At 51.0% G+C, this 22,712-nt stretch overlaps 2 protein-coding genes across 6 annotated transcripts in view; one reads left to right on the forward strand and one right to left on the reverse strand.

Moving 5' to 3' along the window:
* Positions 1-351: 351 nt before the first annotated feature.
* On the reverse strand, positions 352-21,170 carry PLA2G5 (phospholipase A2 group V). Of its 5 annotated transcripts, XM_044769865.2 has the most exons (7): positions 19,904-21,169; positions 16,954-17,307; positions 12,165-12,330; positions 6,939-6,985; positions 4,426-4,570; positions 2,438-2,544; positions 352-1,692 (listed from the first exon to the last, which is right to left on the reverse strand). In XM_044769865.2, exons 3-7 carry the CDS (start codon positions 12,194-12,196, stop codon positions 1,568-1,570), a joined length of 456 nt encoding a protein of 151 aa, XP_044625800.2. In that variant the 5' UTR covers positions 12,197-12,330; positions 16,954-17,307; positions 19,904-21,169; the 3' UTR covers positions 352-1,567. The 5 variants fall into 5 exon arrangements, with proteins under 5 accessions (XP_044625800.2, XP_044625798.2, XP_014710254.3 ...); XM_044769863.2 differs by lacking the exon at positions 16,954-17,307 and having other exon boundaries at positions 19,904-21,170; XM_014854768.3 differs by lacking the exon at positions 16,954-17,307 and having other exon boundaries at positions 6,939-6,988; positions 19,904-21,160.
* The window catches only part of PLA2G2A (phospholipase A2 group IIA), a 39,642-nt gene continuing 26,098 nt past the window's right edge, over positions 9,169-22,712 (forward strand). Inside the window, exon 1 of the mRNA XM_044769862.2 lies at positions 9,169-9,401. The gene's annotated coding sequence lies outside the window, so the exon portion shown is untranslated. The remainder of the gene's footprint in view (positions 9,402-22,712) is intronic.

The raw sequence follows: 22,712 nt of genomic DNA on the forward strand, positions 1-22,712 counted from the left end.
CCACCCACAGATGCCTAAATACTGGGATCCCAGTAAGAAAGGCTGCCCACTGCCACCTCGCACAGAACTACCAACAAGACCCCACCTGCCTGCCAACTGATCCTGAAGGGGAGGGAGAATCCTGGGCCGGGGTCTCTCCTCCGTCATCCAGAACGTCACAACGGAAGAGAAATGGCATTGAGTGAAGCATCCGATTTCCTCCACATGCCTACTTAAAAATGGATTGGGAAATGGCTTTGGTCAAACAAGTTTTATGAGTCGAGTGGACATTTGGGTCCCATTCTGTGTTGCATTGTCAACGATAGAGGTGAGTCCATATCAAACTTTTCTAAAACACCAGTACATTCAGGGTAATCTTAAAAAATTAAATTTTATTCTGAAAATGTTCAACATTGGAGGTTTTAAAAAAAGATCCCATTTATCATGTGGTTATTTTCGGGTTTGTCAGCATAAGGAAGCCACAGGTCCTTTCTTGGAAAGGACTCCCCTCCGCTTTGGAGCGTGTCCTGTCTTCCTTCAGTCTTGGTATTAGAAGGCCCTTTCTTTTATGAATGGAGAGATGTGTTGGGTTTTTAAATGTCCTTACTTGGTAAAAATAAACCCCATAGATGAACCCTTTTTTTTTTTCTTTTTGAAATGTCCTCTCTGTGAAATCCCAGAACCTCAGCGTCTCCGTGTCAGCATCAAGGTGGCTTCAACATCCCCATTTTACATTGCAAGAAACATTAGTTTCTTTTTTAAAAAGACTCAAAGTCAGAGAGGTTCTGTAGTGGGCCTGGGCCCACACAGCTGAGAAGCCAAAGCCAGAATTTGAATGATAGCCCCTCTGGCCTGGAACCCCAGGCTGCTGTCGTAATTGCCAGTCATCTTCTCCTCACCCCCTCAAGGAAGAATGAGTTGCAGGGCTTTGCTGGAGAGGACCCCCAAGGCTAGGGAGACGAGCCCCAAAGAAGGCTTGAATCTCATCCCAGAAAATCTTTTATTTGCTAATCGGCACCTTCTACATCTGAAAGAACGTGGTTAACCTTGGGTTTAGTGCCATAGTGGCAGAGAAAAAGCACAGGCAACCCCCACAGCAGAGGAAAATGCCTGTGTGCTTTCTATTCGTCTAGAGAAGGAGTTTAATATCTATATGGCAGATTATGGAGTCAATTTTGCTTCTATTTGAGTAAAAATTCTCTAGAGGGTGGCAGTGATAATGCGACTGCAGAAACTGAAATGTGAGTGCATCCCGGGAAAGTCTTCCTTCTGGAAAAGGGGCGCGTCTTCAGGGGCGAGGAGAAACACAGCTGGCCTGGAGTCAGGCGCGAGCTCTCAGCACCAGGGGGCTGACCTCACAAGTGGAGGCTGGGGACACTGACCTTACCAAGTCCTCTAACCAGAGTCACTCTGCTGGGACTCTGGAGGGTGAAGTGTGGCCGTGGGGCTCCTCCCAGCCTGGTGGACCACTGAGAAAGGATGAGGTCTGAGACCTGGGGGCCTGTCTCAGGAACCCAGCAGAGTCGGTGAGCTCTGTGCTGGAGGAGAAGGGAGGGAGTCTTGGTGTGGGAGGGGCTCCCTGGGGTGACTAGGTGCAGAGGATGTTGGGAAAGTATTGGTAACGAGGGTTGTAGCTCCACAGGTTCCTCCTCAGGCAGTAGACAAGCTTCCGGTCACAGGCACAGAGCTGCACCTGGCACAAGGGGCCGAGCTCTGCAAACAGGACACAAAACGCAGAGTCAGGAACGGCAGACATGCTCCAAGACACTGCCTCCCAGCTTGCTTCCGTCAGGACCTGCTTCAAGACTGAGCAGCTTCCCCGGCCTGCTTCCTGCTCCAAGGAAGCTCTCAGTTTGACGAGGGAGGCACAGCTTCTACACCGGGGGGATGCAGAATCTGATGGAAGAGGCACAGCTGCCCGGGGGCGGGGGGGGGGGGGGGGGCGGACAGGTGGGTTGTATCTCAGCCCAGGGAGACACAGCTGCTATCCTCAAGGAGTTCCTAGTCTGACGAAGGACACATTCCCTCCCCTTGGGAGTTCCCAGTCTGATGGTAGAGACGGCCTTTGCTCCAGAGGAACACCAGTTCTCGGAGAGGAGACAGCTTTGAACTCAGATGGACCCGAGCTTGAATCCCAATTCTAGCTGTGTGCACTGGCAAGCCTTTGAGTCTCCATTTCCTCATCTGTAAAATGGACAGACCAAGCCTACCCCACAGGGTATTTTGGGAGAACAAGTAAAAGGAGGTATGCAAAGCACCTGGCACTGAGACTGCTCAGTCTAAAATGTTTCAGCCCTTCCCCTGGAAGTCAGATACACCTGCAGTAATCCTGTCCCTCTTGCCCCCAGCTCTGCCCCCCAACAAGATACAGGCTGGCTGACCCTTAGGGGCAGCTGACCTCAGAGCCAGCAGAGACCCAGCCTCTTCCAGTGGCCTGAATGGGAAGCCCCAGCCTTACCACAGGTGACCAGGCCCCGTGTGAATCTGTATTTGTAGGACTGCATCCGGATGTGGCAGCCTTTCTCCTCCAGCTGCCCATAGCAATGGTCATGCACCCTACAGCACCTGTCAACACAAGACACTTCCATCCTGAGTGGGAGGGGCAGAGGCCATCTTGGGGGGTGTGATCTGGCAGAGAAAGAATCTAATAATATGGCTGAGTACTACCCTGTTTTGCCACTAGCTAGCAGTTCACTGACCCACTTTTTCCTCCTGGGCTCACAGCAAGACTACATTTCCCAGCATCCCTTGCAGGTACATGTGGTCACATGACTAGGCTACCCCAAGAATGTGGGCAGAAGTGATGTACACCACTTCCAGACAGACCCATAAAAACCTCCCACACTATCCTCCGCTTTCTCTCTTTCTCCATCTCTCAGCAGGAGGCTCTGAGGCCATAGGGATGGCAGAGCCACAAGACGGAAGGAACCTGAGTCCCAGAGTCAACATATGATTCAAATTGAACTGTTACGTGAACAAAAATAATCTTCTGGGAGCCAGGCCCAATGGCCTAGTGGTTAAAGTTCAGTGCACTCTGCTTCAGCAGCCTGGGTTCGGTTCCCAGGCGTGGAACCATACCACTCGTCTGTCAGTAGCCATGCTGTGGCAGCAGCTCACACAGAAGAACTACAAGAACCTACAACCAGAATATACAACTATGCACTGGGGCTTTGGGGAAGGAAAAAAGAAAAGAGAGGCAGAGAGGAAGATTGGCAACAGATGTGAGCTCAGGGCAACTCTTTCCCAGCAATCTTCCATCTCTCCCATTTCACATGTTCTTCTAGAATTTGGATACTTCCCAATCAAGAGCTGGGGTCTAGGTCCCCTCCCTCTTAAACCCTTTGTGACCGCCTGGACCAAGAGGACACGGGAAGCAACACCATGGAACTTGTGAGGCCAGATCATAAAAATGCCATACTCTTTTTGTCTTGCGGTCTTGGGACACTCACTCCTGGAACCCAAGAGTCACCGTGCTGTGAGGAGGTCCAAACAGCCTTGGAGGGGCCTGAGTGAGAGGAACCGAGGCCCCTAGGCCACAGCCTCATGTGAGCTGCCAGCCCGCAGACAGCGACAATTTGCCAGCCATTGGAGTGAGCCAGCTGGAAAGTGGATAATCCAGCCTCAGTCGAGCTGCCCAAGCTGAAACCAGGCAGAGCAGAGACAAGCCGTCCCACGGATATAAGACATTTTTACATCCTGAGGTGTATGGGGACGCCATTCTGGGTTAAACCTGATTTGAGCTAAATTTTAAGTAAACCAAAGAAGCCTGACTGACGTCCTTTCAAACCTACATTGTCCATCTGCTTTAATCATTACCCTGGAGTAAAGAATGGGCACTTTGAAGATAGCAGTTAATGCCTCCCTTCTTATGACCCCAGATAAGTCATTCCCAAGGTGCCAGGGTCATGTTGACCCGCCATGTATGCTAATCTGTAACAAAATATCCCCTTGAACCCTTGAAAGAATGTATCCCTGTCATGCTTGATGTCAGTTTCTTTGTTTGAAAATTGTGTATAGCTGCTGATCATTCTTCTGTGGAGTGTTTTCTTCCTTTGAAGGCTGCAGCTCCTGGGCTATAGTCCTCGGTTTAGGCTCAATTAAAACTCTCTTTTTTCTGTACTGCAGAATAATTATTGATTATATGCATCAACACCATTAAGCCCTGCCCAAATGGCAGATTCTTTGCAAAACATATGGTCATCGTCACTTTAAGCCTCTACGTTTTAAGATGATTTATGATGTAGCAACAGACCAATGGATATATTAGGCCACTGAGATTTGGGGGTTACTAGACATATCCTGGGCAAGTCAGTTAACCTCTCTGAAGCTCAGTTTTGTAGAAAAATGGGGCTTTGATGCTCATCTACCAGCATCAACGTAGAATTAAATGAGATAATGTGGGTGCAGAGCCTGGAGCATAAAGCGCCGTTATGATAATCAGCTCACCAGTCGGTACCATCTTTGGGGGTGCCTCGACCGCCCCAGCCACAGTAACAGCCGTAGAAGCCATAGTTGGTCAGGGCGGTCTTTCCAGTCACCTTCTCAATCATTGACCTCAGGTCCAGCAAGCTCCCTGGCACAGCAGGCACACCTGAAAGACAGCCCACGTCCCCAGATGAAACCCAGGCACCGCTGCTCCTGGCCACTTCCCCAGCATGCTCCTGCCCTTTCTCCCACGCTGGGGCTTAGAGGGACCCAGGTGTCTCTTTTTCACTCTTCCCATTAGTGGGAGAGGAACAAGAAAGGTGAGCGCAAGCAGTATGGAGGAGCGGTTAAAAGTTTGGACTTGGAGAGGGAGCAAGCCTGGGTTCAAATCCTGACTCTGCCGTTGATTCACAGCAAGGTGTTGAATAGGTCACTTAATCTCTCTGAGCCTCAGTTTCCTCATCTGCAAAACGGGCACCTACAATGAACACCTACCTCTTGGAGTTGTCATGAGTGTTAAAATAAGGTAAGTAAATTTTGAGCACAGTGACAGATGCACAGTGACAGACACACAGTAAGCGATCAAGAAATGTTAGGTATAATGAACATGGTATCCGTATGAAGCAGGCAGACAGGCGCCCCCCTCCGTCCTGACAATGCACCCCTCCCTCCCAGGCAACTAATGCCATGTACAAGATAAGGCACAGAAGCCTAGAGCAGACCTCAGAGATCACTGAAGCCAGCTCCCTCATCTTGCAGACTGAGAAACTGTAGCTTGGAGGGTTAAGCACCTTGCCCGGGGTTTCACAGTGGCCCTGAGGTTCTCCCTGTGCACTAGGCTTCCGCTCCTCCTGGGGTCTCCAGGGATCTGGCAAGGCATCAAAGACTGGGATAGCCTGTCAGCGGCTGTGTACATGGTTAGGTGAGGCCTAAAGCCGGCTCCCCCCAACCTTCCCCCAGCAGCTACCTTCAGCTGGGAGGGGCCAGCAGGTGGGGTAGGTAGCCTAGAGAACGACCCAGGAAACTTGGAATGCAGTATTTATATCCTGGGCTTGTTTTTGTTTTGGCTTTATCTTATTTTGTTCGGCATCAGAGTCAAAAATCTGCCTCCCACATTTGCAAGTGTCGGGGAAGCGGCACAATGCGCTTGTGTATCACAGCTCCGAGTTCTTTTCCGCATTGAGAGTCTTATTCCCCAGCTTTGGAGATTACGAGTTGGAAAAGGCGATCTTAAATCTCTCCATGGTGATGGAACAAGAGTTCAACGCCACCACGCAAACTGTGAAAATACTCCAGTCAGAGATGAGCACCCCGGCCTCTGTGGGGCTCCAGAGTCAACGTGCTCTGGATACACTGACTGCCCAGCAAGGAGGAGCCTGTGCAACCATCGGGGAAAAATGTCACTTTTACGTGACTCAGACTGGGCAAGGAGTATCTAACTTACATCTATTAAAAGAGAAGATTGACATTTTCCATCAGATAAACGAAGCTCACACATTTTATTGGTCTGACTTATTTCCAGGATTGGGGAACTGGTTTAATGGAGTGTGGGGAATTGTGCTATGGTTTGTCCTTTTCTGCTTGTTTACCCTCATTCTAATCTAAGTTCTTTTCTCTCTTTGCAGATTTCTTACCACTCAGCTACTAACTCGATTTTTCTCTCCACAGCCCCCAGATGAGCTTTTTATATGTGAAACTTCCAGAAAAGGTTCAGAGGACGGAACTGATGGAGTTCAGGGCAGGCCGCCCCAAGATGTGCCACTCTGGTAGGCGGAATATTTCGAGCTAAGACAATAAAGGCTCAGACTCAGGAAGAACATTTGACCTTTCCCCACTAACTGCCTGAAAGAAATTTAAAATCGAGGCCTGTCCCCAGGACAAGCCTTTGCCATAGATAACTCTGTGTTATCTCTGGTTCCGGTAGTCTGGGAGGAGCCTGGCTAAACCCACTCTTATCAAAGTTCTATTTGCCAAACATTTGCTTTTCCATTTCCCTGTGGGTTGCCTTCCTGCCCTTTGAAGCCCCAAACCACTACTCCAGACATCGTCCTTGTCTGTAGCTGAAGATACTGAAACAGGCAGCCTCGGCAGATGCCTGAGTTGCTCAGTTTTTCCTGAGTTTCTCCCATGTATACTTGCTATTAAACTTTGTTTGATTTTCTCCTGCTAACCTGCCTTTTTAATTATTTGACCAGCCATAAGAACCTTAAGGAAAAGGGGCGGGGGGTGGGGGAATTCTCCCACTTCCCCGACACAAGCCGCGGATGCTGCCCACATAGCTCAACCTTCACACATCATGCATGTCCTATCATCCTGCCACAGCCAGACCTGTTGGCTGAATACTACCCTGTGTCACAGATGAGGAACAGAGGCTCAGAGAGGCGAAGGCTCTTGCTGACGTCTACACAATAAGTGCAGAGCAGAGATTCAAACTCAAGCCTCTAGGACCTCAAAGACTGGTCTCCTTTCCACTACCCTACTGCTCCTACAGGGTGGAAGGTCGTTAGTTCAGAGGTCGTGGAGCAAGCACTTACTGCAAGCCAGGAACCAAGCCAGCGTGAGGAGGTCCTTCATCTCTGGGCTTCTGGAAAAGAAAACACATCCCATAACATGTCTATCAGGAGATGCTCCCATGGCCCATTCAGACCCCACCCCTGCTCCCCCCCAGGCCCCACGCTCGAGTGATGGGCAATAACTGGGCAACCCTAGCCAGAAAAGATGAGGCAGAAATCTCAAGGAGTTGATCCAAAGGGTCCCTGGGGGCAGAGGGGCATTTGTGGGGTATTGTCCCCAGTAGAGATGGGAAAGGACCTTCTCACCACAAATGCCCCCGACACAGTTGCACGCTCCACAAAAATGGCCAAAAGTAACCAGAGAAACAGGCAGGATTCTTAAATGGAGATTTGGGGGAAGAAGCGAGGGATGGAAATTGGCACAACCTGCACACAGCCCTGCATGAAGGATGCAAGGACATGACAGGGAGAAAAGAAAACGGGACAAAGGGAGCGACTGGTACAGCGGGTCGGGGGGTGCAGAAGAGAAACAGATTGTTCCAAGTCTCGTATTCCTTTTATCTCCTTTATGGTGCTGAGGGCCTGTTTTCAAGAATGTCTTTCTGGCCCGTGTTCTGAGGGCATAAACTGGGTGGACTCCGCCTCTTCTCCCGACGACGCTGAGAATACTGCCGGCTGAGTATGCGCTCTGGAATGAAGCGTGAACAGCGCCCGCCCCCACCCCCTGACGGGGCTTTCAGGGCCTTGTCATGGCTCTTCTGGGTCTCAAGCACTTTTGCTTTCATAGGCCCCTTCTTCCAAAAACAAATTCTTTTGAAATTATAGTTTACAACTGCATTGGTATAAAAACAATTACAATCCAGGCTGCAGTTATTATTATGTATTCATCATTACTATATTCGTTTTTTTCTCCTGGTTTCAAAAGAATTTAAAATTAACATTTTCATGGGCCCCAGGGCCTGTGTCTACCTAGAGAATAAGTCGAACCCGGGTGCTCATGACAGCTCTGAAAGGTGGGTATCGTTGTTCCCATTTTGCCAGTGGAGAAATGGAGGCTCAGAGAGCTCAAGGAACTTGCCAGAAGTCACACAGCTAGTAAGAAGTGGAGGCAGGGTTCAAGCCCAGTGACCCTCACGCACCACACAGACTCCCACCAGAGGGATGTGCTGTCTTGTGAGCAGAGGGGCCTGGGGGCCCCAGCTTCCCTCCCCAGCCTCTGCCTTGGGCAAACACATGAATCACTGGCCTTCACTCCAAACAAATCACATCCTGAAAGCAGAGGAAATTCCACATGTCTTGGGCCAGCTCCTGATTCTAACTTGGCCTCTCAGAGGTTCCTTACTGATAGCTGCCTGCTTCCCTTCGCTCTCTGGATCCCAAAGTCCTGGTTTATCCAGAGCTGCTCAGCTGGCCTATGGTCTGCCGGGATGGCCCCTTCGGTGCCCTGCCATCTCTGATCCCTGAGTGCAGTGGTCTCTTCTGCCCCGAGCCCCTGGCACCTCCCAATGCCTGGCTGCAAACACACAATCTCTGACTCCCCAGGGCTCCTGACCACTGGGCTGGCCTCTCCATGCCATCCTTTGTCCAGCAGCTCCTCCGAGTTCCAAGAACGTTCCTGAGGGTTCTGTCCACCACGGCCTCCACGCCGAGGGCTCTAAACAGCTGAAGAAAATGGCCCTAGACCCTGCCCTTCCACGCCAATCGATCTCAGCTTCTTCCTGGAGCTCTAGCAGGAGGAAGACACCAGCCACCACGTATTGGGCCCCTACGATGTGCCAGACACTGTCCACTGTCTCTTTAAACCCACCAGCAACCCTGGCAGGTGGGTACCGTTCCACCTGCTGGCACAGCGTCTGTCCCTTTAACACTCATTTGCTGAATGAGGGAACAGCAGCTGTTGATTTACAGATGAGGAAATCGAGGCTCAGGATGGGGAAGTGAGTGGCCCAAGGCCTCAGCCCAGGACTAAGAATCTACTCCTTTGACTGACTCCACTCCACTGCCTCTGAGCAGCCCCTCTGTGTTAATTATGTTGTTCGTTTTCTATATTTTATGATGCTCTGACATCTTGGGGGCCTTGCTGAGCTGGGAAGAGACAGCCCCTCCCCCGACTAGCGACTGCCTAGAGATAGCAAGACTCTCCTATGAGCGTGCCTTTCATATGCAAACCAATCAATCCGAAACTCACGTGCCCAGCCACTTCCTTTATCTGACTCTCACACTCCAAGCCAACATTTTCCCGGCCCGAAGTCACGCAAGGACAAGGACCAGAAACCTAGGGACCACCCCTATAGCCCAGAGTCGACTGAAATTATTCAAGCTAGCCAATCCTAAGCCATCCACGCTGCGCTGCCTTGCCTTTGCTGCGGAAAACACAATAAAGACTCTGGACCACGCTTTCGCTCACTTCTTCTGCCTCCTGATCAGCCTGGTGCTTCCTCGTGTGGCCCTGCATGGTGTGCTGTGTCCTGTCTCTTGGAAAGCGTGAGTAACAAACTATCTTTTAAATGGCGATCATCTCCCGATCTGTTCGCTTCATCATACCTGAATAAAACCAAAATCCCAGGTGCATTTTAGGACACCCTGGGACGTGGGCTGTGGGTGTGAGGGAGCAGCACAAGGCCCCGTGCAAAGGGGTCTGAAAGAATCCAAGAGAAGTTTCACAGAGAACATGGCAGACGCATTGAAGCAGCTCCCCCAGGGGCCAGGACAATGGCCATCAATGGAGCCCAAAGCAGGCCCCCAGGAGAAGGATGTGGGGTTGGCTATTTTTATCAAGCAACCACAGAGGGCAATGAGCACAGCCGCCGGATAATTTTGGAGTGGAGCAGTGGCCGCAGTAATGAGAGGTGGGAAGAGTGGAGTCAGACAGCCCGAAGGAAGCACGAAAACGTGGAGGCTGGGGAGTGGCCGGGTCACTGCAGGGGCAGGTCTTCCATGTACACATGCAGCAGCCCCCAAAACCCCCCAGGACTGGAAAGGATGAACAGCACCAAACCCCACCACACAGAAGGCGCTGCTGAGACCTCCCCTCCATCTGTTGGGGAGACATGAGGGCCAGGGGTCTCCTCTCACAGCGCCTCTCTGTGCCCTGCTCCCCCCACCAGGTGGCCAGCTGTTTCCTCTTGCAGCCCCCTCTCTGTACCCTGCTCCCCTCACCAGGTGGCCAGGTGTTTCCTCTTGCAGCCCCCTCTCCGTGCCCTGCTCCCCCAACACTCCCCAGCAAAGCAGTCCCCGAATGAGATTCCTCACCAGCGAGACCTTCTCTCTGTCCTTAGGCTGGAGAGTGGCCGGGCCGGGGCCCGCCTGCTTTTAGGGCCTCTCTGCCCTCCTCCCACACTCCTGTGTGGGCCTGCTCCGGGGTTCCTGGTAACTCACATGGGAAGCCCTACCTCCCTACTCCAGACCCCTGGGGACTTCATCCTCTCTGTGTTCAAGTGGCGATTTCCTGAAGCACGGCACGGCACCTGAGTGGCCTTCAGGAGAGACATTGGGGACGGGCTGGCTGGGGCCACCCACGGTCCAGGGTTCTCCTCCACCAGGGACCAGAGACCTGGAATCCCCCATGGCAGCCTGCCTCCCACCCTCCCACCACGCCTGGTCTTTGTCCTGTCCTCCAGCCCCCGCTCCTGCTCACATTTCATCCCGTCTTGCTGGCCTCAGCCCAGAAACAGCCATGGCAGCCAGGCGGCATCCCCTCCAGACTGGAAGCGTTGCCCCTATTCCCGATCTGCCAGCCCTCAGCTCTCTCTCTCCTGTTCCCAGGCAAGGGCCCCACAGGAGCCTGGGAAAGCCCCACTCTCAAGATGCTGTAAAATGTGGTCCCCCAGACCCTGCTGGCATCTCCTTTTTGGCACCTGATTCCTTACTGAATTCCTGCATTTCTTCCTTCGGGAAGGAGAAAAACCCCAGGCTTGCAGTTAGACAGAAGCATGCTGGAGTCCCTGCTGGGTCACTTAGCAGCTGTGTGAGCCCAGGCAAGTCACCAGGCTTCTCTGTTCCTGTGAAATGTGAGACCCCCTGACGCCCCAGAGGTGGTGAGGAATGTACTGCATAGAACTAGGCTGTGGGGAGACAGGCGGCTCCGGGGTTAAAATTGCAGACTCGGGATCAGCTCCAAATCCTGGCTTCCCCCTACGAGCTACATCCCTCAGGGGTGACTGTAATTCGCATGTCTCAGTTGTTAAGATTCAATGAATTAACACATTTGTAACAGAGCAGTGGCAAAATAATGCTGATAAATAAATGATCAGTAACCTCCTAGAGGGTTCTGGCGAGGACCTCGGCAGCTCCATTGTTCTTATGCTCCGTTCTCCACTTCTGTCCATCCCTTCCCCACCCCTCTGACCCCCACATACATGCGCTCTTCTCACTGCTCTTGACTTCTTTTCCTCTCCCGCTCTCCCCTGGCGGCAGCATCAGAGAGAAGCCCCTCTCTCCTTCGGGTCCTCACGAACCCGTCTCTCCCCAGGACCTAACCACGAGGCTCCCCGCAGAAGCCTGTGATTTCGATTCAATACAAGAAGTACTTATTGAGCGTCTACTGCATGCCTGACTCTGCTGGGGACCCCCTGTGAACTAGACAGAGACCGGTCCCCATGAGCTTCCCTTCAGGTCAAGGAAACAGACAATAAAGGCATCGGAAATAGACAATACGTCCAGGGCAATAACAGCTTTAGGGGAAGTGCTCTGTGTTCTGCTTTTCATTTCTCTTTGTCCGCCAGCTCCTTCTGCTGCCTACAGGCACACACACACCTCGCCATCCTAAACCAAACACAAGGAAGCCCAAAGATGGAAAACGTCCCTTGCCTCTGCTGACCTCATCCAGGTTTCTCTTTTCTCTAAAAGCCCCATCTCTGGACAGACAAGCCTCCGCTTCCGTCTGAGCCCGGTGCTGCGTCCCTGAGCTGGCTCTCAGGACATCCCACCCCGCCAAGCCTGGCGATGCCCAAGCTCGGGCTTCGCGCTCTCCCTCTCTCAGGCACTCCTCCCACCGACCACCTCCTCCTTCTCAAGATTCTCCCTCCCTCTGGTCTTCAAGAGGCCACACCCGGCCCTCTGCCCACCTGCTGCTCATCCCCCTCTCTGTTGGCCCCCCCAGTGCGGGTGTTTTCAAGGGATCTGCCCCTCCTTCTCTTCACCCCTCCCGCAGTGAGCTCCTCCGTGTTCAGGGATTTCGGTCTCATTTCTGTGCAGACGTCCAGGAGTTAGCCCAGCCGAGCGGTGCCTGGACTAGCTTTGACTCACCAGTGACAGAGTGAACAAATGATTGAATTCATGAATGAATGAATGAGGGGGAAGCACAATGTCGAGTGGAAGAGCCTGAGCTTCAAGTCAGACAGAACCGGATCCAAATCCAGGTGTCACCTCTGACTCCGTGTCACCTGGCCTCTTCAGGTCTCCATTTTATCACCTGTAAAACAGGAGAATAGTAGAATCAGCTTCGTTTCATAATTGCGATAACTCAATGAGATGAGGCAGGCAGAGCGGCTCAGCACAGCGCCTGGCACCCAGTAGCCGCTCAGTGAATCAGAACCACTACAGACATCATTACTATTACGCTTTTCTGCTAAAGTGAGAGCTCCACCAGGCGGGCACTGTGTCTGCTTCATTTCTCTCCCCCCAACACTTGGCACATAGAAGGTGCTCAGTAAGGTTTGTTGAGTGAATACTTGACTCTTCCATCTCTACCCTCATACTCACCCTACTGTCCCAGCCCACCCTTCAAATATAATTGTTAAATGTAATTTGAATTATTATTAAATTTAAACAGGCCGGTATTTGAATCCTAATTATAATATTTATTTGAATATATATTTTTAATTTGTATAATTTAATATATGTTTAAATAAATAAAGTGCAAACAGCTGCCTGATATTCTAGCTCAGTGTCCCCCAGGAGCCCCAGAACTAAACTCACTGTCTCCCCCACAACCCAGCCCCTCCAGCATCCCTCTCTCTGGTCATGGATCCAGCCAATCACACTTCAGCAATTAAAACACCCCGACAACCTCCACCCCCAGCAGAGTGGGAGACTCTTGAGGGCAGGATTCTTCCGATTCATTTCTGACCCCAGCCCCTAGAACAAGGTCTGACCCCTGGTAGGTCCTCAAGAAATATCCGTGGAATGAATGAACGCTCCCATGGGCATGCTCGTTCTCTGGCACTTCTGTGTCTTGTGCAGGCTCGGAGAGCAACCGTAGACACCGGATGCTCTCTGGCCCTGAGACCCCGAGCTGCTGAAACACCCCAGCCTCATCAAATGGTTCGATGCCCCCCCAGGAGGCTGGCACGTAGAACAGGATTGCCCTGGGCTTCCTGGCGGAAAGTCTACACTGAGTCCTCCTCCTCCAGGAAGTCTCCGTGATCCCTCTTCCACAGGAAGCTTGCCCGTCTCTGGAATGTTATAGAACTCATTACACACACGGTCCACTCTCGCACTTCCCGTTGGAGGGGATTACAGGCTGATGGCTCAGGAAGGAGGGAAAGAGGGACCCAGTATTCAGTGAGCATCCGCTGTGCCACAAGCACAAGGCATGTTCGGTGTTCGTGATCTTTACTCCACCCAAAACCTCACGGGGCGTCGTGATCCCATTCCGTGAGTAAGGAAACCGAGGGGCAGCTGTCAGGCAGCTCACAGCCCAAGGCCACACAGCTAGTAAAGCTGGACCCAGAACCTTAAGCCTGACCTCTCTGTGACCCAAGGCCATGTTCTTTCCATTACACACAGGGGTTGAGACCCGATAAAGGCATGATTGGGATTTTCACAGGATATCTGCCCAAAGTGTCACAATTTCCTTATAGACAAAATGGAGAAGTGAAAGCTGAGTTAGTTACAGCTCATAATTCCCGATATTCGCTCGATGGGTGGAACTGGCGCTGTGGTTAAGCTTTCAGGCCGGGACTACAGGCAGCCCTTGGAAACGCTTTGCTTGTCCCACACAGCGCCCTAAAGGAAAATGGAGTGAGTTGCTAATGTATAAAGGTTAAGAGATCTCAGACAGAATCCAAATTTCCGGCTTCTCTTTAAAAGATCTGGCAGTCCTGGCTCTGGATTCCCACACGGCAACGACTGGCCAGAGTGAAGCCGGAGCTGCCCCCGTGGACTGAACAGGGGTCTAGCTTTGCTCTAGTCTTCACCGTTCCTTATTGCCTTATGCCCAACCTCCCTCCCCATTGCTCTCCGTCTGGAGGGCTCTCTAGTGGCCCGCCATGGAACTCAATCTTGAGTCCGAGCCTCTCAAGGTGTATCAGTAATGGGAGAGTGGGCGCCTTGAGAGCAGAGAGCATCTCTTGTGCAAATTTGTGTTTCAAGTGCTGAGCTCAGACCCAGGACATAGTGGTTGCTGAGTAAATACTGTGCAAGCACTTTAGAGGCCCCATCCCAGCATGAATCACTGAGGGCTTTCTGGAAGAGCAGTCACCTGCTAAGAGTGGGTTGGAGAAATTGGAACCCTTGTGCACTGTTGGTGGGAATGGAAAATGGTACAGTCGCTGTGGAAAACAGTATGGTGGCTCCTCAAAAATTAAAAGTAGAACTACCATATGATCCAGTAATTCACTTCTGGGGATGTGCCCAAAAGAATTGAAAGCAAAGTCTCAAAGAGATATTTGTACACCCGTGTTCATAGCAGCATTATTTGCAATAGCTAAAATGTGGAAGCAGCCCAAGGGTCCAGCAACAGGAGAATGGATAAGCAAAACATGATCTATCCATCCAGTGGAATATTATTCAGCCCTAAAAAGGAAGGAAACTGCTACACACGCCACGACTTGGATGAACCTTGAGGACGTTACACTAAGTGAAATAAGCCAGCCACGAAAAGACAAATACTGTCTGGTCCCACTTACATGAGGTGCTCAGAGTAGACAAAATCAGAGACAGAAAATAGAGTGGTGGTTGCCAGGTGCTGGGAGGAGAAGGGAACGGGGAGTTGGTGTTTAATGGGCATAGAGTTTCAGTTTTATTCACAAGATGAAAAGAGTTATAGAGATGGATGGTGGTGATGGTCGTCCAACATTATAAATGTATTTAATACCATTGAACTGTACACATAAAATGGTTAAGATGGTAAATTTTGGGTTTGTGTATTTTACCACAGTTAAAAATTGGAAAAAAAAAAAAGAAAAAGAGCGGATTGGTGTTCACCAGAACAAGAATGTGAGGAAGGACATTTTAAGTAGAAGGAGCAGCCTACGCCAGCCTCACAGGCATGCATCAATTACAGTGGCTCGTTCAGGGAACGACAAATTGATGAGGTAGTGGGGAGTTCGGCAGGGGTCTTCTAGTAAATATTTAATAACTGGCTCTCCAGGCAGAAAAAAAGCCCTGGTTTTCAACATTTGCCCATTTCTGTAGTGTAACCCCTCCCATCACGGGCAACGTCATGCTACTAACACAGGTCACTGACTGCAGAGTTGGAAAGAGATGTACAATCGCACGCCACTGATTGAGGCAGGATGCGTGGCAGGTAAGAGCCCACGCTCTTATCACCTGGAACCACCACTTATTAGCTGTGTGACCCTGGGCAAGTTGTTTAACTGCTCTGAGCCTCAGTTTTCCAAGCTGAATAAGGGAGTTAATCACTTGACCTGCCTCATCCCCATGTTCTGAGTTGACACATGGCAGGTGTTCAGAATTGTGCTGGCACAGAGTAAGAGTTCAATAAATGCTTGCTGTTTTTATACTCGGAAGGTGGAACATGCCCCCACTTGATTTCTCAGAAAGGGGACTTTCTTGACCTGTCTAGTAGGAATTTAGGAAGGGCTGGCTGAAGGGACACAGCTGGGTAGGTCACGAAGAGCCTTGGGTGCCAGGCTAAGGAGTTTGGCCTTTTCTCCGGAGGGGGTCCCAGAGTGACCTCCATCAACAGCCAGGAGATGGGAGTTCAATAAAAAGAGACTGAATATCTCCTGCCCCAGACCCCCAAAACTTACACGCACAAGGACAGGGTGGGGCGACACAGCCCAGCAATCATACGTGTGACCCCCAAGCCGGGTACCAGTCAGGTCACAGGGGCAGCACTGTCTTGGCGGTGGTGGCAGGAGTGCAGGGCCCAGGACGGGGCCTCCTAGCCCACCTGCCCTCAGACAGGTGCCTGGTCCCGAACCCCACTCTAGGAGGGTTTCTGGAAAACGGGGCTGTCCGGGTCATGGGATGCCTGTGGGATGGAGGGAATGTGGGCTGCCTAGGGTTTGGAAGGGGGCTTGGGGCGCCCAGCCTCCGTCTCCACGTTTCTGAAGGGCTGTGGGGCTCCAGACTGTGGGGGCAGCGCCAGACGCCGGGCCTCTGAGGAGTCAGATTTTGGTTACACCCAGGGAAGTTTTTTCTAGCAACTCAAGTGTCCTTGAAAGGACGAGCTGTCTGGGGGCTGGTGAGTTTCCTGTCCCCAGAGGTACTTTCAGAAACAGAAACTCGGTCTGGGAGGTGGAGGCTGAGGGGTGGGACAAGCCCCCGCTCGACTTCTCGGGAAAAGGAGCTTTCTTGAAGCCTTGGGGACACGGGAGACTCACGGAGGGCACACGGAGTCAGTCATGCCAGTTGTGAAGCGTGGGCTCACAGGTCTGTAAAAGTGTGAAAAAAATTAACATTCTACCAGGATTTTTAAAGAAAAACAGAAAAATCAGGAGCCCTTCCATTTCTCTGTGGCCTGGAGAGGGCTGTCAAATATTCTGTGCTCCCTGCCTTCCGGGTCCCCCCTCCCCAACATTCATTCATGCCCGAGTCACATTCAGGGAGGATGCAAAGAGCAACATCTGCTGAGCGGGATATGGACTGGATGAGCTCCGGGGGGCCCACCCGGTGTGACATTCGGTAACAGTGTGTGCTCTCACGTTAACCTGTTCTTGAACATTCCAAGCTTTTCTACTGAGGCCGTTAGCATTGGTTGCTCCCCCTGCATAGAACACTAATACTTAGCATTAGGTCTCATCTTAAATGGCACCTCTTCCAGGAAGCCTTCCCTGACCATCCACCCAGGATAGCTCTTCCTCCCCCAGTTAATCTCACATTCCTGTTTCTCCTTTGTAGCACTTACCATCATCTTTAACTCTCTCTAATTTCTTTCTTCACCTTTTTATGATTTATGTCTCCTACCACAACCCCTAGTGGGCAGGAAACTCTCAGTCCTGCTCTTCATCCTACTCTCAGCAGCCGCACAAAGCCTGGTACATATTTGGGGGTCGATACTTATCTGCAGCGAAAAGAACGATTGGGTGGGTGGACCAGTTAGGGCCGGAGGGGGTGGCAGCCTCGCTGGATTTCAGCTGTTCTGTAAGTTGGCAGCTTGCTCTAAAGGGACACGCAGCTTGGCCGATCTTGGTCTCAGTCTGGTCACCCATAGGTGACAGCTATTTTTCAATAACGGGCTCAAGTCCGCCTTTCACCGAGACTGTTGGTGGAAATGCAAATCCAGTCACCTCCTTGATCACAAGTCCACGTTATGTTTTATCTGAAAAACCACTTGAACTGCTCACTCTCAGAAACATACCCCAAACCGGCCTTTCTTTCTCTCTTTGCGTCTGTTGTTCCCTCCCCCTGGAATGCCCTTTGACCTCTCTTTCACCTGGTGAAAGCCTCCTTGCTTCTCCATGCTGTATTGTCACCTGTTTCTTGGAGGGGGGAGAAACCCTAGGTCAGGTACTGCTCTGCTTGGCAAGATCCAAGATCCAGGGTTCCAGAACACTGTCGATTCCAGGCCACTCCACCTGCCTCCAATCCCAGAGCAAACCAGCAGCCATTTCCGGAGCCAGTCCTGCGGGCAGAGCCCTAGGGAGGCGCCAAGAACACACAGCTGACTCCATCAGCCGCTGCACTCCACAGTCTATCATCCAGCATCTGCCCGTGAGGAGCGGGAAACGAGACCAGGCCTCTGAATGCCCGTGACACCAGAACAACGTCTGAACTCCCTCCTTGGGCCTAAGGCGAGCTGCCACCCCTTTGAGCCGCCCTCCCTGACACCCGCCAGGCAGGGTGCCCGGCTTCCTCCTCTGTTCCTGGGTCCACCTTCCTAACCTCCATTTCAGCACACATCACACGCTGCCAAAGTCAGAGGTACCAGCCTCCCGCACAGGCACGTGGCCCCTCGTGATCTGGCCCCGCCGCCAGGTCCGCAGCCCTGCTTTGACACCATCCACTCCCCAGCGCATCCCTGGGAAGAGGCCTGTGCCAGCCCTTCGGTTCCCCAAACACGCTGCATCTCTCTCCCTCTCTCCCCTCACTCCCTTTTCACCTGCTAGTCCCTGGCCTTTCTTCTCTTGCTCAGCTCCTACTCCTCTTTCTAGACTTAACATGCTTGTCATGCAATAGCTGTTTGGTAGCACCTGTTCTGTGCCAGGCTGTCTTCTGGGGAAACAGCAATGAACAAAACAGATGAGAACTCCACCCTTGTGGCCCGCATGGACCCTGCGTTCTGGTGGGAGGAGACAGAAATAGACAAGCAAATAAATAAAATATACAGTTTAGGGCTGGTGCTAAGTGCTATGAAGAAAGATTAAGCAGGGGAGGGGATGGGAGTGGTGTGTGCATGTGCGTTTGTGTGCGTGTGCATGTTGAGGGAGGGGCTGATGGTGGGAGCAGCCAGTTCAAACAGGGTGGCCAGGAAAGTTCGCACTGCAGAGGTGACATTTGAGCAAAGCTATGAAGGAGGTGAGGGAGCAGGCTGTGGGGATATCCTGGGGGAGAATGTTCCAGGCAGAGGGAAGAGCAGTGCAAAGGTCCTGGAGCAGGAGCAAGCCTGTGAGTTGGAGAATCAAGGAGAAAGTTAGGTCTCCCTTTGCCAAAAAGCCTTCTACTGCACCCACCACGCTACCCGAAACGGGATGGGTTCCCCTCCTCCGTGTTCTCCCAGCATCCTGTGAGCTCCCTCATCACAGCATCAAACATATTCCATTACAGTGTCTCCCCCCAGACTGTGAGCAACTTGGGGACGGGGACTGTGTCTTTTGACATTCCCCTGCCCAGCATAGGGTTTCATATGTATTTATTGACTGCCTAACTGAATCAATGAATGAATGAACAAACTAGACAATGAATCCTTGAGGACATCTCATTCATCCCTACCCGTGGCAGCACCTAGTTGTACACTGTATGGCACAGATTGGGTCCTAGAAAAAAAAGGTGTGTTGAATGACTAATAGAAATAGCTAATGCTTATTAAGCACAGATACCATGCTAAGTTCTTTATGTGGCTTATCCCATTTTATCCTTAAAGTGGTCCTATGATGTAGGCAGTACTATCATATGCAGTTTGTGCATTAGGACACTGAGGCTCAAAGGAAGACAGTAACACACCCATGTCATACAGCTGGCAAGTGGCTAAGCTCTGAGTTGAACCTGATCAGTTTGACTCCCAAGGCCCCACGTATACTTAGCCTGAGGCTAACCTGCCTTCCAGAGAGAGGGGAGGCCTGGGAGTTGAGGGAGGGGAGTGCCAGAGAAAGATGGAGGAAGGGAAGAGAAAGACCCCCGCATAAGGGCCTGGAATGGCACCTTCCCTGTCTCCGCGTTTCTTTCTCCGTGCCCCAAAGTGCCTGCCGCACAGAGGATGCTCAGAAAAGGTTAGGGAATGTTGACAATTCCTTTTCCTAAAGATGAATATTTTCATGTGACTTGGGTTAAAAAGAAATTCAGGCAGGGCCTCAGATTAACATAACAAGTCCCAACTCTAACCTTATCAATAGCCCAGCCCAGCTTTGTCCCTAATTTCACGGATCATCTTCTGGGTCACCTCCATCTTCCGGGTCACCCCCGTCTTCCCTTGAGATGTGGCCTTGCCTCCTTGAAAACGACACAGCTCACCAGGTCTGATATGTTATGAGTAAAGGACACCAGCAGCCTGAGGGATCTCCTCCAACAGGGTCTGTGCCTTGCCCTCCCTTCCCAGGGACCCCGCTTTGCTCTCCAGACACCACCCCTCCCCCCCTCCCCCCCACCTTCTCCAGTCTCTCCCGCTCCAGCTTTGTGCAGCCCCCAAGCCCGGAACTGACCTCTTTGGCCTGGCCTCAGCTCCCACTCCTGCGGCCTGCCCCCATGAGCAGCCTCATCGGGCAGAGCCTGGAGCCCCGGGCCCTGCTGGCTCCCCACCACCAGCCACAACATTGAGGTCCATGGGGTGCAGATCCCAACAGACTCCTGGCCTCCAGAATCTTAAAGCCAAGAATGCAAGCGAGCGGTGAAGACAGGCCTGGAGATGGTGAGGAGAAACTTCTGCCTGGACCCAGCCAGGCATTCCTCTGCTCAGCCCCCAGCTGCTTTCACAGACACAGGAAGTCCAGCAAACTCTCCGAGCCTGGGGCTGGCTCTCCAGCAAAGGGGCCTGGGCAGCCACCCAGAGAATTCCAGTGGGGGTGGATGTGAGACCTGAATTATCCAGGTCACAGCCTCATCCGGCTTCACAAAGCCTGGCTAATCCCCTCAGCCTGGAGCAATCACTGCCACCTCAGCCCTGAGCTCAAACTTCCTTAAGGACCTGACACCCTGCTAAGCAACTTGACCATTTGAGTACCTGGGGGTTCCTAGTCTTTGCTGAGACAGGAGCATGAACGCAGAGCCTGGGGATGGGATGCCCAGGAAAACAGATGGGGAGGAAGGGGGTCAGAGGAGGAATTGGAGCCATCCAGGAAGCAAATAGACTTCTAGAGGTGAATTCTGAGAGTGGGGACCAGTGGCCAGAAGTGTGGCGGTATCATTCATTCAAAAATTATTTCCTGAGAACCTACTGTGTGCCAGCCACAGAGGGTCCGGGTGCAGAGATGAATCGGGGTCTCTTTGCTCAGAGTTTAATGGTGGAGACCTGACGAGTGAGCACGCTGTCAGAAACACTGCAGAAGTGCAGGGACACAGAAGCCCAGCCCAGCGTGGAGAGGGCCCCCAGCCCAGCCAGGGCAGCTGGGGAGTAATAGCAACAGCGGCCGCTGATAATAATTGCGGGGTTAACATTCATGGGGCGCTTACCGTGTACCAGTACGAGGCTAAGCACAAACCGTGATTTATCCCGTTCAACATAGACATTAACTGTGGGACAAGGGCTGTGCAGACAGGGGGTCCAGGGCGTGGGCCAAGGTGACACAGCTAACCAGACGCTCCGGCGAGCTTAGGACTCCGTTCACTCAGACTGGCAACCCCTCATTTGATTGGTATAGTCCTTGACACAATATGGATATTAAATCTTTTTTTTCTCATGATCAGAGAGGAGCAAAAAAATCATTAAAAAACAATCCAGAAATGTGTAAAGTTAAAAGTGAACCTTTCCATAATCTACCCAAGATAACCACTATTAATAATTTTTATTTTTCTTTTTTTTCGTTTTTGTCCATAGCAGCTTTCACTTTGGTTTCAGATTTTCGGGTTTTTTTTCTTTTTTTCAAGAAATAAAGCTTTATGGGCTGGCCCCATGGCCGAGTAGTCAAGTTCGCACGCTCCGCTTCCGCAGCCCAGTGTTTCGCTGGCTCCGATCCTGGGCACAGACATGGCACCACTCATCAGGCCATGCTGGGGCGGCATCCCACATGCCACAACTAGAAGGACCCACACTAAAATATACAACTATGTTCTGGGGGGATTTGGGGAGAAGAAGAAAAAAAATAGATTGGCAATGATGCGGGCTTGGTGAGTCAAGGAGTCGAAAGAAAGATTTCTTGGACTCTCAAGGTCTGGCAATAGTGCACTTTTATTCAGAGAATATGGAATAGCATGAGGACAGGACCCATGGGCAGTAAGAGCTTCAAACACGGGTTGAAGGTATGGCTAAATTTAAGGCATAGGTATGTGAGTTATCTCTTTACAAGACAAAGGAAAGATTATGTAAAAAAAAGGTAGTTAAAATGGTATCAGTGCAGGTGGGGTCTGGTTCTTGAGTGGTTCCTATAACTTTAGGTAAGAATCAGATCGGATTAAGTCAGGATGTCCTTGCTGTCCCCTTTAAGAGTTTCTAGAGATAAGGTCATTCCCCCCCCCCTTCCTGGTGCAGAGAGGGAGACACCCCCACAGATGGAGACCTCCCTTACAAATGTAAATGTCTCTTAACAAAGGGCAAGTAAATTCCACTTTTCAGAGCCTCTTTCCTGTCTGCAGTTTTCAAAAGTAACCAGCCCAAAATAATCCTCATCAGCAACAGATGTTAGCACAGGTGCCAATCTTTAAAAAAAAAAAAAAAAATTAAAGCTTTACAGGTTAAATGGAAATTCTCATTGTCCCCTCTCCCATCCTACTTCTGTCCTTCCTTCTCTGCTCCTTCCTTCTCTGCCCACAGGTAACCAGATCATGAAATTGATGTGTATCCATAAACAATATATAACATTATTTCCTGCTTTCTATTTCTACACAAGTGGAATGAGAGTGTACTTAACATTTGCAACTTACTTTGTTCCCTCTATCCATGTTCATCCCAATAGAAGTGATTTATTCTAAGGTATATATTGGAAAGGGCAATGTTGAGTAATATTCACATTTTTTCCCAAAATTTTATTTTGAAAATTTTGAAATCTACAGAAAAGTTGCAAGATGACAACAATTAACACCCATAAATCCTTCAACTCACCAACATTTTGCTACAATTGCTTTACTTCTCTCTCACACACATTTGAGGGTAAGTTGCAGACACTTGTAGGGGAGGAAGACATTTCCTCTACCCTCTCTGGGTTCGTCTGGCCAGAGAAGGAATTAAATTCACATGAGACAGAATAGCAGGAGAAAATTAAACAAAGCTTTATAAAATATATACATGGGAGGCTCAGGCAAACTGAGCAACTTGCCAAAATGGCTGAAGCCCTCACCTTAAATATCATGTCCAGCCAA

This window comes from Equus asinus, chromosome 5 (genome assembly GCF_041296235.1).
Source record: "Equus asinus isolate D_3611 breed Donkey chromosome 5, EquAss-T2T_v2, whole genome shotgun sequence".
Classification (NCBI taxonomy): domain Eukaryota; kingdom Metazoa; phylum Chordata; class Mammalia; order Perissodactyla; family Equidae; genus Equus; species Equus asinus.